The 14,997-nt window shown below is 33.3% G+C and overlaps 2 protein-coding genes across 2 annotated transcripts in view; both read left to right on the forward strand.

Moving 5' to 3' along the window:
* Nucleotides 1-1,386, forward strand: part of LOC123708400 — a 54,833-nt gene extending 53,447 nt beyond the window's left edge. Inside the window, exon 14 of the mRNA XM_045659077.1 lies at nucleotides 582-1,386. Coding sequence (XP_045515033.1) covers nucleotides 582-1,233 — 652 coding nt within the window. The 3' untranslated portion in view covers nucleotides 1,234-1,386. The remainder of the gene's footprint in view (nucleotides 1-581) is intronic.
* A 4,158-nt stretch (nucleotides 1,387-5,544) lies between these two features.
* LOC123708401 (multiple inositol polyphosphate phosphatase 1-like) lies at nucleotides 5,545-11,042 on the forward strand. The gene is made up of 5 exons (XM_045659079.1): nucleotides 5,545-5,723; nucleotides 6,213-6,628; nucleotides 6,998-7,087; nucleotides 7,559-8,010; nucleotides 10,883-11,042. The coding sequence occupies exons 1-5, from the start codon at nucleotides 5,564-5,566 to the stop codon at nucleotides 11,040-11,042; spliced, it is 1,278 nt and encodes a 425-aa protein (XP_045515035.1). The 5' UTR covers nucleotides 5,545-5,563.
* The last annotated feature ends 3,955 nt before the right edge of the window (nucleotides 11,043-14,997 follow it).

Consider the following 14,997-nt stretch of genomic DNA (forward strand, 5'->3'; position numbering starts at 1 on the left):
GAGACTCCATTAATGCGCTGTGCATTGGGGTTGAACCTACGATCTCAGGGATCAGAGCACGCTAAAGCCAACACTGCTCCGTACAGCATATTAGTCAGTATAACGATTTTACGCAGAGACCATTGTTGTACGGAAACTTCTAAGTTTAATTAGAGTTGTTGCGGAACTCCTCTTGTGTCTTACAATAAAACCCACGAGATAATATTATGCACGCCAATATTTAACGTATAAAGTGGAGTACATATAGTGTGGCAAACATGTTTCTGTGTCTTTGTCTTCATGGGAATTCTGCAACATTTTGATTCTGAACTTAATAAACAACAATAGGAAATGCTGAAACATTATGTCTAGGAGATTTATTTAACAATTATAATTTATATGAAATCCTTAGTAATATAAATAAAATATTTTAGATATTAAATTAACAGAACACAATTATCCCGAACTGTTACCTATCTGCAAATACGTCATATGAAGCTCAACATTTAGAATTTGTTTTTTACTTGATATTGTATATCTGAACTCATCTCATGTAAAAAAACATGGAATTTAGAATTATAATTTACAATTGTTTCCCTTAGGGTTCAACAAGGAAGAGATCAATCGTTAGATTCGATAAAAGAAAACGTTGCTATCGAAACATCGGAAATATCTGAAGAAATAACGGAATCAAAATTTTTGTCCCCATCGCCCGATGTTTCAAGTCGCTCGCCCCGTCAAAGTAGGTCACCCAGACAACTGCGTTCACCCCGAAGTCGAAGAAAAAGGTCTAGCATCGGGTTGAATGTCAGACGATTTAGCACAGACTCGGTACTTGGCTCAGATTCAGCATCAATATATGAGCGTACTAGTCTAAACATAGGTAGACGTTTAAGCCGTGAAGTTAGCTGCTTAACAAACTCTCCTCCTGACATTAACACTAGACTCAGATCACCATCGCCTATGGTACGGCGAGCCGAAGGCTCCACCAGGTCTTATCAGGACGTCTCAAACCAGAACTATCTTTCAATAGATGTTCCGAGCCATCGTGCTAGCATAGAAATTATGGTTTCGCAAGATGTTCCGCCAGCACCTCCGTACCCGAAGGTGAGTGGCAAATCTGAACTATCGTTATTATCTGAGGATGAGTTGTTAAGGTTGTGGCGGAGCTCGGATAGGGAGGTCAAGGAGGCCCTACTCGCCGCGTTACAGGAGAAACGAACAAACCTGGACCCAAAATTGGACCCGGGCTGAACGTTAAACGGCGAAGTTCTGGGAAAGAAATCATTATTTGAAATTATCGTCCGTCGAGCGATGCCAGTCGAGACGAGTAGATGTGCCTTTTAAATTGTTTGATGCGGACAAATATTCAGTGTTCATTTTAGTGTCTTGAATGCCTTACAGTTTTAACTATTCGGCATCAAATAATTTAAAATTAAAATTTAAAATTTTTAAAATTTTAACGTCCATTTTATTTGATAGAGTAGCGTGATACGCATTAGCACTAGCTAAGACCATACTCAAACGTGCTTTACTTATTTTATTAGAAGAAAATTAATCATTAAATTTAAAGAACTTATTCGATATGTATAGTGGATATTTGTTATAATCATTAAAATAAGTTTGAAATTATTTATATGTAAGTCAACGTGTGTGTAAAATTTAAAATATTGTTAGATTAAAAGTATTGTAAAGATCGAAAACGGATAGTTTCTGGAACCCCTAAACGAGACTTATGTATGTAGTAAAATACTGCCAATTTATCTTTTAGGTATACATAAGGTCCATAACGTTAAAGTAACTTAGCATATTGTATTCTCTTACAAGATTAAAAAATCCGCGTGGAAACTTACGAGGACAAGCATTGTAAATGCCCAAATGCTTAACAAATGAACTTCCATTTGAAATATGTCCTCTATTACCAAAAGTGCAAAACAAAATATGCACCTTCCCAAATAATTTCTTACTTGTGAAGGGTTGAAAGGACCTCGCAAAAAACCCGGACAGTTTTAATTTAAAAGATGGTCCTTTTAATTAAATACGGACCAAATTATTTGTCTATTACTCTTAAATTTCTCGGATGGAATTCATCTAGTGATATTAAAAGTCTTATGCATTTCACATTAAAATAGAATTGTAGTTATAGAAAATATAAGTATAATAGATATTTTCCTCTCTCTGAACTTAATATTTTTGAAAGTAATAGATCCAAATATTTTTAAAACTTAAACAGATGTTTATTATACTTACAATCTCCGCTTTGTTTAGTTCTTGTGTCAAATAATTGTAAATACATATGAAATATTCAGGGTTATATGAAGTAAATGTATTACTAAACGACAATCAATCAATATGTATACATTTGATGAATTTCTTTATCGACTATATTGTAATATCAGACATGTAACCAAACTTTTGGGAATTCTACATGTGCCTAAAAGTTTGGCTTGTTGTTTGAATATAAAGTCAGACATCTCAGTACTAGACTCTTTTATTAGTTTTTAGTTATATGCCACAGAATTGTGTATATTCTCAATCACAACATAAAAAATAGTAAAAAGTGTGTGTTGAAATTTTTTAGCTATGTTTTTATTTTGCCTAGAGATTGTTTTGATATTAGTTAAATGTTTTTATGTTTAAATCACATTTGTTGCTATGTTTGACTCTTATAAATATTCTATAAATTTCTTTGTATATTTATGTAGTAATAGAATGGAATTATATAGGCAAATATTAAAACATATACTTTTTGTATAACACTATTAACCCACTTAAACCCGGTAATATGTATTATTTGTGTTACTTTTGTTAGATTGCCCTATAAGAAAATAAATTATTTGTGCCAAATTCTGTGTTTTATTCGTGCAAACTTAGTGAGATATTTTTACAGTTGATTTTTTACTGTATGAGGTGAATACAGTTTATGATCAGGATAAACCAAATACTAGTAATAAAGATTTTAGTAGCCGCCGGTGCTCCCAGAACTGGCGCTTTCCGCGCTTAACAAATAAGTATCGCAATACAAAGACCTAACTTTTTAATTTTCTATTTACATTTTTTTTTATTACTACTACTAGTTTAAGAAGATTGCAAATATAAATGTCTATCTATTGTGATAATATTAATATGATTCGAAACGAGTGTCAAATATTCGAGTTGCTATTTTGACGAAAAATTCGTAAAATGAATGCTAACAAGGTCAGCTGTCGATAATAAATTCCCTGATGTGACTGTTCAAACGACAAAGGACGTTATAAACATACGGCTCTCTAGGGGCCATAGCTATTATGAGAAACGCATACAAAATCGATGTTCAATGAAAATCCCTGTAAACTAGGGGATAAATAACGATAAAAGTATTAGTTTGGTTTAATTTGTATTAGAAATAGATTCGCTAATAATATCTTAATTATATTTCATTCAAATGCATCCACATGTATCGCTGTTTAATCGCTTGATTCGACACGTTTTTATTGCCTTGACTCAATTTATTATAAAATGTACGAAACAGCTAAATATTATTCTTCTTGAACCAACTTCAAACCTGAAAGAAAGCTTGCAATTTATCTTTTAAGTTATTTCGTTAATGACAGCAAAAGTATTTTGCGTGAACTATTTTATTGTTAACAAGCTTCAAATACCTTACTCAAAGTACAATACATTGAACGCGAATACAAAGGCTAGTATATTATGTTACTGTCATTTAATAATAAATAATATACGCAAATGAAAAATCTAAAACTTGTATTAAAACGCAATCGTCTCGTTTTTGGAAACGAATTACATGTCAGGTTTTGCGAGGCACTTGAATAATATTGAAGGGGTCATTAACCTCGGCCATTAATTAACAGATGTTCAAACGTGTACAAAGTGGCATTTTATTTAAATGAAGGACCTTTAACATCAATGTGTGATAGTGGAATTTGCGCTTGGAGAGAATTTGATATTCAGATATATAGCTTTCTTTATAATACTAAAGTAGAATTTGGAATGTCTCATTTTAATTTGATAGCTTTTAGTTCTCAATTATCTGACAAAATAAATTTAAATACTTGATGAATCGTGGACCTGATTTTCCTGTCTACGTTCGCAGTTACAACTTGCTCGTACTTGGTAAGAACACTGAAGAAGCATGTATCAAATCAACGTTAGGCAGTAACTGATCACCTACTTACATATAATGAAATAAATAATGTCAATAAAGTAAATGTAATTTTTACTCTATGATACTGAGGACTTTAGTTTCACTTCTGAGTAAAATTCAATTATAAAGTCAACTCAACGTCCGTAGTTCAGCTTAGCTTGTTTATGATATTTTTGCCGCGCTAGCCGTGCACCACAACTTTTAAGTATTTTCGTACCAATTCGACTTAAAAAAGAACGTAATTGAACTTCTGGTGAGCTTTTTGTACTGTAAAAAAAGTTATACAGGACCAACATTTATACCTCATAAAATGTTATTTATCTTCGAGAATAATTTCGCCCACATCTTTAGGATTCATTTTAGGAGTTAGAAATCCTTTAAGTTGTTATATCGTTTTTTATTTAGTTGAGAAACAAATATATAATGAAACAGTGGTTGAAACATAGAATGTAAAATATAAAGAATTTTTTTTTATACAGGATGTGGCAGATATTAGACACTTTTGAAAATGCAAAGACTTCCACCCAATGAGCAAAACCAAGGGGCTTTTACTAAACATACAATTTATTTTTCTGAATCCTGCGACCTCTGTCTAAAAGTATCATAATTTACATTCACACCATACACAGTTTACTCGTAAATGTAACGATTATTTAAAACGAGGTATGTTCGCCTATTAAACGGACTTCCATGCTAGTTTTCAATTTGTGTATATATAATCGCTTGTTTTCCTAAATATGAGAACAAAGTGCAATAGATATGATATAATAATAATAATGTATATAGTTTTGTTTTATTAGATATCTTCATCAAAACTTAATGATTCTTATTTGTGATGGAGGAATTTCGAAAGTAATTAACAAATTTAAAAATCCTATGCATCTATGAGCAAACTATATTATTACAAAAATAATTATTGCAAGGAAAACGTCGCGGAAAATAATGACTTTGTCGGACGAGCAAGTAGACACGAAACACTGTAAAAAGATTTAATGCCGTGACAGTGCTGACTATTACAGCTTATTTTTAATAAACTCGCGTTTATGAAACTAACAAGACTTATGCCTAAATAATGGTGACAATTTGATATTGTCATTATGATGATTGGCCAATTACTATTGTAAGTACTTGGATTTTTGTCTTACATTTTTAATGAAAAACTTAATATCGAGTTTATCAAAAGGTTTTAATTAATTATTTTATAAAAATAGTGTCTTTTCCCGAATAAGAGATAATTTCTTACATGTGCTCATATTGCTTGATTTATTTTTAAAAACCGTCATATTTGTTCTTCAGATGTCAAAACGGATATACGGATTACGGAACCTAAGCGCAATCCATCGATATTTTTTTATTTGGGCATCAAAAAATGGGTATTAGTCCTAAATTACCTGAGAATTTACATTTTGAGATCATGCACTTTGAGAGACGGTCGTAAAAATGCAACTAATATTTCTGAATTTATTTTTGTCTTGTATAAGTAGTGTTATTGGAAACTTTTGTTATTGGAATACAGGTTGTCCTTATAAATATTTGTCTAGTGAGACTCCGTATACCTTAGTTCGCGGTGATATACGAGACTCCGCTGTCAAGTTGAATGGTAAGTGAAATCCATTTTAATATCTTGTAATTTAGTTATTTGTATGCTTGTTCGTTTGGGCATATGGTAAAAAGATTCTTTAAGAGGAAAATAGTGGAACACTGATATTTCTCTCTCAATAGAAAGATTTAAGCGTAATCCTACTTAAAGTACAGTGAATATGGAGCCTTTGATCATCGAAAAAGAAGGTTTAAGATGTTTATATATATATAAATTCACTAGCACTATAAGTTAACTAGTGGACCCGACATTGTCCTGTATACGTCTTAAATACTAAAATAAAAACAAATCTTGAATCCACTTGAACAAACAAAAACTTTCATCAAAATCGGTCCAACCAGACCAGTCCAGTTTAACACACACAGAGGATTTATATCTATAAAAATAGTTTCTTAAACTGCCCCAGCCTTTATAATATTAGTAATACATTAAGTTTTTATTAAATACAAAAATCAACATTCTACCTCTCCGTCATTTATTTTTATATAGGTTGTGAACCAGTTAGTGTTTGGGGAATATTCAGACATGGAAAACGATATCCGGAGGCGTCCACCGGCAAAACTATGCAAGAAACTGTGTCGCTACGAAAAGATATTATTTCAAGTTATCAAAGGGGACACAGTTCATTGTGTGCTCAGGATATAGAAAATTTACACAATTGGCAATACGACCCAGCAATTTTCGAGGACAAACAAGATATCACAGAAGAGGGCCGAAAGGAAATGTTATTTTTAGGGAAGCGATTTAGAGAAGCATTTCCTAACATTATGAACGACTTACACGAGGCAAACTTCCGGTCCGCTAAGGGAATGTGGTTAGAAAATAGTATTAAGGAATTCGTCAAAGGATTGGGTAATCCAAACTTAGTTATTGATCCGCCGAAGACAGCGTTTGATGACATTGCGGTAAGACCAAAAAGGAACCAGGCAATGTTCCTTTACGTAAGGAATGACGTGATATAGTCACATTACCAAATAAATTGAATCGAGTGGGTCATGCCTTTCACAAAGTGTTTTTATCTCATGCTTAATTACTACGTAAACTAGGATCTTTTAGTAAACATAAACAAGTGAATTGCGCCAATTATTGTCGTAGAATCGAAACTTCTTTAAACACATTTCAACGCCGATGAAGTAGACGTCTGCGTGAGCTTGCTTTTAATGACTTTAAGATTTAACAATATAAAATTAAACGAAACTAAAAACTTTCATTATTAACTCATAAAATAGTTAGTTTTTATTAGTAAAATTAGAATAATAACTTTTTTATTTCAGCCTTACTTGAGTTGTAAAAAAACGCTCAATAGCAACTCGAAAATGTATACAGAAATCGAGAAATATATAAACAGCTCAGACTATCTCGTTGTAAGTATATTACGTTTTATGAGCAAGTGCACATAAATATGACGACATATATGTTTTTAAACATAACTTCCATTTATTAAATTAAAAAAAAATTAATCAATGGCGCTACAACCTTTTTAGGACTGGGCTTTAGATTTATGTAACATTTCGTGATCATTTGTTAATCGAATAGGCATGTAGGTGATGAGCCTTATGTGCCTGACGCACGCCGTCGTCTTTTTGGGTCTTAAGGCAAGCCTGTTTCCTCACGATGTCTTTCTTCACCGTTTGAGCTAATGTTAAATGCCCACATAGAAAGAAAATCCATTGGGGCACAGCCAGGGATCGAACCTCAAACTCAGTGATGAGAGTCGCACACTGAGGCCCCTAGGCCAATACAGCTCTCACTATTCAATTTAAATCAAAATATAAAAATAAGGTTTCTGAGGAGCGTCACTTGTCGTCACAATATCAAACGTATTTTACCCACAGGTAAAAGATAGAATACAACGTCGCACTGGAATAGAAAAGCTGACAAACGACAATGTGTCTGCCTTGTACAATCTATGCCGCTATACATGGTCTGGCATTGACAGCACAACTAGTCCCTGGTGTGCACTTTTCACAAAGGACGACTTGCAAGTCCTGGAATACGAAGAGGACTTAAAGCATTACTACGAAAATGGTTATGGCCTATCTATAAATGAAATCTTCGGAGGTATGCCTTTAGCAGATTTGTGGCGGAATTTCGACGGAGTGAGAAGCGGCGGGGGAAAGAAAGTCGTTGCTTACGTCACCCACGCGAAAACCTTGGATCAAATTTATACAGCTTTAGGAGTTTTTAATGATACGAATCCGTTAACCGCGAGAAGAGATGCAGATAGAAAATGGCGGAGCAGTATAATGTCTATGTATTCGGGGAACCTAGTTGCTGTATTAAACAAGTAAGTTCATTTTTTTTATAAATAAAACAAACTCGCTCGTCAAAATTGTGTACACAAACACATTTTAGCGCACTTTTTATAATAAAGGAGGCAAGCGGGCAGGAGGCTTATCTGATGATAGGTGATAAGCCATGATCATCATCATCATCCGCCCATGATCACTCACACTGCCAGAAGGCTCGCAAGTGCGTCGCCGGTCGGTTAAAAATTACACTTCGCTTTTTCATGAAGTACCCTAAGTCGAATTGGTTGAAAATACTTCAGTGGACAGCTGGCTCCACATAGTGGTAGTGCGCGGCCTAAAAATATGCCTTAAAAAACGCTCAGTTGTGGAACAACGGACTTCGAGGTGATACGGATGGTATTTTGTATTCTGCCTTGACGTCCGATTATGAAACTCAGCTGCAGGTATTAGTCCGAACAACTCCTCTTGTTCAGATGTAAATGGTAAATGCTCTCCATGGTAGAAGACGGGCAATAACAAACTACATCAACTTTGTGCTTTAATATAACAGCTTTTTAATAAGGTGTCATTAGATGTCTCTCATTATTTGCTAATTTAATGTCATATTAAAAGCACTCGAAACGTCAAGTTATATAAATCACGTGAATTGGCGCTTATATTGGTTCATAAAGTTTTATTTAAATGTATGCGAGTTTATTGTATTTATAGTTTCTAAAGTTAACCAATTTCTGTAAAGTTATTGTAAACAGAGCTTTATTAATAGTATGAACAAGTCAACATGGAGAGAGAGAATGTAAAATGAAACATGAGAGGCGAAACATCACGTTCGAATATTATTGGATGTGTTATTGGATGCATTATGTAGCCTGTCAACGTGTGTTAGAAATGTAGACCAATCACAATCAAACGGAACGAACAATAGTTTCGTATTTTGTTTCACTTTCTGACCAAGGGTGAATTATAAACGTGGAGTACAGGATTAAATACATAAGAATACGTTATCGATAAGGTATTTAAAATGGTATCTTGATATCATATAAGATACCAAAGTTTATTTAGGTCACGTAATGTATAACGTATTCAAGAATTAGTGGCGCAACAAAATTAGCCAAATTCGTAGAATCTAACAAGAGAATTTACTTTTTTAAACTACAGTAAATAGATTATAGTTTCGTATTTTGTTTCACTTTCTGACCAAGGGTGAATTATAAACGTGGAGTACAGGATTAAATACATAAGAATACGTTATCGATAAGGTAAATAAAAATAGTATCTTGATATCATATAACATACCAAAGTTTATTTAAATCACATAATGTATAACGTATTCAAGAATTAGTGGCGCAACAAAATTAGCCAAATTCGTAGAATCTAACAAGAGAATTTACTTTTTTAAACTACAGTAAATAGATTATAGTTTCGTATTTTGTTTCACTTTCTGACCAAGGGTGAATTATAAACGTGGAGTACAGGATTAAATACATAAGAATACGTTATCGATAAGGTAAATAAAAATAGTATCTTGATATCATACAACATACCAAAGTTTATTTAAATCACGTAACGTATAACGTATTCAAGAATTAGTGGCGCAACAAAATTAACCAAATTCGTAGAATCTAACAAGTGAATTTACTTTTTTAAACTACAGTAAATAGATTATAGTTTCGTATTTTGTTTCACTTTCTGACCAAGGGTGAATTATAAACGTGGAGTACAGGATTAAATACATAAGAATACGTTATCGATAAGGTAAATAAAAATAGTATCTTGATATCATACAACATACCAAAGTTTATTTAAATCACGTAACGTATAACGTATTCAAGAATTAGTGGCGCAACAAAATTAACCAAATTCGTAGAATCTAACAAGTGAATTCACTTTTTTAAACTACAGTAAATAGATTATAAAACGATTTCGGATTTCTTTGAATGAATAATTTTAATGATTAACAATATTATCTTATAGCAGTTATTTATCAACATCAACAAAAGCAAATTCACATTTACAATAGAAGATAAAAATTCATTTGAGATGGTTCTCATCGCTGTCGCATAGCAATAACTCAATTGTTGGATTTAAAGCGAATTGAGCGAAAAATAGATGTAATTTTCACATAGCATATCGTTTACTTTGTTCATAGTAAGATGATATTTACTTATGACAACGCGAAATTTCAAAAAGCGATTAAAGTATATATACCATTAAAAATAAAAATAAATCAGTGGCGCTACAACCTTTTTAGGTCTAGGCCTCAGTTTTCTGTATCTGTTACATGATGCATATTAGGCAAGTAGGTGATCCTATGCCTGACACATGCCATCGACTTTTTGGGTCTAAGGCAAGCCGGTCTCCACACGATGATTTTCTTCACAGTTCGGACGAATGTTAAATGCGCATATAGAAAGTCCAATCTACCACCTACAACCTCAGGGATGAGAGTCACACGTTGAAGCCACTAGGCGAACACTGCTCTTAGTCTCCCTAAGTCTAATAATACTTGAAACTAATACACATTTGTAAAGTCAGTGATAACACAATTTATTCAGAACATAATCTGTGTATTTCATACAAAAAAGATTCTTGTTTGCATAAATTAATAAATTCTTATCTAAGCCTTACCATCACGATGTGAAGCTGCCCACTGAAATATTTCCGAACCAATTCGAATTAAGATCCTTCAATAAAAGAGTGTACCAATTCTTAAAAGGTCGGTAACACACTCGCGAGACCTCTGATGTTGAGAGTGTCTGTGGGCTGTATTTAACAGCAGATGAACCTGCTGCCCGTTTGCCCCAAATCTACAATTAAAAAACATCTATCTGTTCATAGACTCTCAGTCTAATCTGATCTATATCAGAGCGATTATTAAACGAAAGCGAAATAATAATTAATATTTTTCAGGTGTACAAATGAGGTGGACGATTATAACATCGTTTTTTACATGAACGAGGAGCCTATTAGATCAATCTGTGCTGATGGCGTATGTTCTTGGCAGGAGTTCGAGTACAAATTTAGGTCATTTGTTAATACGAATTTCGATTTTTGCCAATTTTTAATTTAGATTTACCTAACTGTTAATAATGATATTATAAATTGATTTCAAATGCTTTTATTTATTTACTGATAAATAAATACGGGCGTCGCTAATGACATTTAAAAAACACGAAACGGATTAATTCACGAATGAATTTAAAACGTGAGTAAATCTAAACTAGTTTTTGTTTTTTCTACGGACTTCTACAACGGTTCGGAGAACTTCGAAACTGTTCCCAGTTGTTTCACAAAACGGGCATGAATTGTATTTAAAACGGACCTGTCAACTTTTACATTGAATTTAAACTCGAATATTTAGAATTGAATAATGCACTGTCTAGCATAATCAAATTTACAAAAGTTTTTGCGCACTACTACTATATAGTGGTTCCACCACTTGCCCGCTGAAGTATTTCCGAACTTATTCAACATACTTCAACAAGATAGAGCGTACTAATTCTTAAAAGGCCGGCAAAGCACTTACAATCGCTCAGGCATTGAGAGTGTCCATATAGCACTTAACATCAGCCTCCTACCCGATTACCTCCTGTTCTATAAAAAAAATATGGGCTTTCATAACACTGTATAATTTTGCCCGGTTAGGGGTTTTTCATTTTCAAAACGTCTGTGAATGTACATTATGACTGGGCTCTCAAATAAAAGAAATATTGCGTACGACCCTTGGTTTTCAAATGTATGTTTCTTTTTCTTTAATATATTTTTTTAAGGAAAGCTATAGATCTGAGTACACCTTGATTGTCGACTAGCATTTTCCTATAATATTTTTTATATGTGAAAATTAATTGAAAAATGTATGGATACGCCCCGCGCTAAGCGTCGCCTGCAGCAAATATAAGTAAACTCGTACGAGTCATATCCAACAGTCATTTTATAAATCCAATCTTGTATATAAAAGTTCAATATAAATTAATAGAATAATTATTTACTAAATATCAGTAGTAACAGTAACATTTAGACATTGACGTCATTACGTGACGGGGCAGAGGGCGTCCACAGTGACTCTTCATCACGTTCGATCTTGAGCCTCGTATTTCCACAATTTCCACTTGCATCTGGAGGCTAATCGGCATCGCTCCCAAAGTTGCTTGTTGGAGATCTTTTTAGGCCAGTCGATACCCAGAATACGGCGAAGACAGTGGTTTAGGAAGACTTGAAGTCGGTGTGATTGTGTGTGAGATTACTTTAGTACCACCACGTTTCACACCCATAGAGCAGCACAGATTTGACATTGGACCTAAGCTTGTACCGAGTTATGCGTAGATTGCTCGCGCCTTGGCAATGCGTGAAAATACAATACACTTTTAGTATCTCCTTATAACTATAAACAAGTGTCTAAGACTTTATTACTATTAATATTATATTCACAGAATGCCTGTTGTAATATCGATACAATCCAACTGCACTTTTGTAAAAATATTGGACATGTTATTTTGGTTTCTTTTCGTTAACGAATCAATTTTACATAAAGTTACATAATTTATATTTTAATATTTGCAAAGTGGTTACTATTTTAACTTTATATAGCTCATTTGATAACACGATGTACAGACCTAACCGACAATAACTTGACCTCACTAAGTGCATGAATAAAATATCTTTGAACCGAATCTGTAGTGGAAAATTGCAAACAAATGAAGATAATATTTAACACAATGCAAACAAAGTGACTGCTAGTAATAAAATTTAATGTCAACAAAATAACTGAATTGAGACCGCTAAGTAATGAAGTTGGGTTTGTTAAGCTGCGGTGTTTGCACGTCAACCTGCGAAGCCTGTGGCGTGAAGTTGTTGTAACATTCCTACACAGAGTCAGTTATTAAATTATCTCTTATTAATAATTATGTATCTAACGGAACTTGCAACTCAGCAACGACATTTAATGCACAATTGGTAAATAAATTTATATTTACAACGGCATTAGTCTTTGTTTATCAGATTTTTGCATTTATTTACAGTGTAAATATAGTTTATAGTTGATGGCAGGACATTGGTACTACCATTATTATAAAATTATAATAAGTTTTATGAATTTAAAATATAAAAATGAGTAAGGTAATGCAACGTGGATATAAATTTATAAGGCGCCAATGAAGAATTTTGGAGTATGAATAACAGAGGTCGTAACACACTTAAAAGTTAATATAGGTGATTAAGATAAATGGAGAGTTAAATGGTGATGACAGATGGGTCAAAAAGACCCAAGAATTAGAAGAAAAAGGAAAGGACACCACAAACCTGGGAAGATTAAATCAAAGAGAAAGATTGGAAAATAGTAGCGAAGATGATAGACAAATTGAGCCATTAGGCGGAGGCCTTCACTCTGTCGGACGTCGTGTACTCACTATATACTAATATATAATAACATAAATTTAATGTTATCCTTATAATACATTCTATATATTTTGTCATATATTCATTAATTTCTTCAACAACAATAACTATAATTTTGTCGCTAAAATATCGTAATTTACTTGGCGTCGAATCTAAGCTCGGTGTATTTCCTTAAACCGTTCAGGACGTCTGTTAGCAATGTCTCGGACCATTAATGCATGTCTCAAAGGATTGTCTGCAGCGGAACTTGGATAACGCAAAGTATGATTATAGCGGAGTTTCAAAGCACTTAATTAATAGTTTTATAGAACTTACTTTGTTCACTGCAACATTTCATTTACTTTGATTCTGTTTACTAGCAACACTGTTTATCGTGATTTGTTTTTGTTTCTATTAATTCTGTGTGGGTTTTTGATAGCCTAGATTCTGTGACTTTTGGTATTTTCAATTGTTACCATCTATGAAGTAGATAAGATCTCCAGTTTTAATACATTGAGTGTCTATAGGCGGCGGTCACTAACATCGGGAGAGCCTCCTGCCTCCTGTTACAAAAAAAATTGTGGCATGGTATATCCGCGTATACGTTTTAAATTCTTTCTATGAGACTCATGGCTCTCAAGTCCAGAGACTGTTGCTGATATATATGTTGCAGCCAACTAGCTTAATTAGCAGTTAAAATAGCCTAGACTATTTACTAAACAGCGACGTTTAACTAGCTGCCTGAACGATATTCAGCCATTTGATCAAACGGCTAGGCAAATATTAAATAACTTGAATTGGTAACGTTTCTTCGCCTAGCTTGTTCATTTCAATTTAGTTCCGATTTTCTGCCACCTAACACGGAAATTGTCCAAACTGTCAATTGTTGCTCATGTTTTCAAAGTATAGTAATATGTTACATTTTAAATAAAGATTTTGCATGTCTGATGTTTTATCTCATTTATTTCTATCACGTCATCATCTTATCGTACGATTGGCCTTAGCACTAACCAGCCAGTTTATTAAATAACGTAACAAATGTTACCGCTGTATATCATTCAAGCCGCTTGTTACACGGCGCTGTTTAGTAAAGTGGCTAGGCTGTTGATTAATGGCTAATTAAGCTAGTTGGTTGCGACACATATATATATAGAGCTTCACGTGTTCCGAGACACGAAGTTCAAATTGATAACTTCCTAAGTTACGGCAATCTTTGATTTAATTAATCACTTGATATCAATCTTCTAAATATTATAATATTGAAGCAATCTAGCAACGAACCAATGTACGATGCTGTTTTTGCTACTTTTACTAAAGACTTAATCCCAAAAATCGAATGGAAGTAAAACAATTAATTGCATATTAAACCGGTTTTGCATTATAAAAGTTCCCTTACCCTAATTCACTTTGATTAGGCGATAAAGTGTATTTTTTGCCTCACGTTTTTATTGCAGCAATAACTTATTCACTCTTTTTAATGCTTCATTAAATTTTAATTGATCCAGCCTGATTAGTCATCGTAAAGGTTGACTTCAATTGGATTCTTTTATAATTTTGAGTATTTCTTTATTTATTTATTTTTTCCATCCTGCTCTAAAGAATGCCTTTCATTTTTGAAGTGAAACTTCTTTATAAACGGCGTTGGAAAAAAA

This window comes from Pieris brassicae, chromosome 4 (assembly GCF_905147105.1).
Source record: "Pieris brassicae chromosome 4, ilPieBrab1.1, whole genome shotgun sequence".
NCBI classification, from domain to species: domain Eukaryota; kingdom Metazoa; phylum Arthropoda; class Insecta; order Lepidoptera; family Pieridae; genus Pieris; species Pieris brassicae.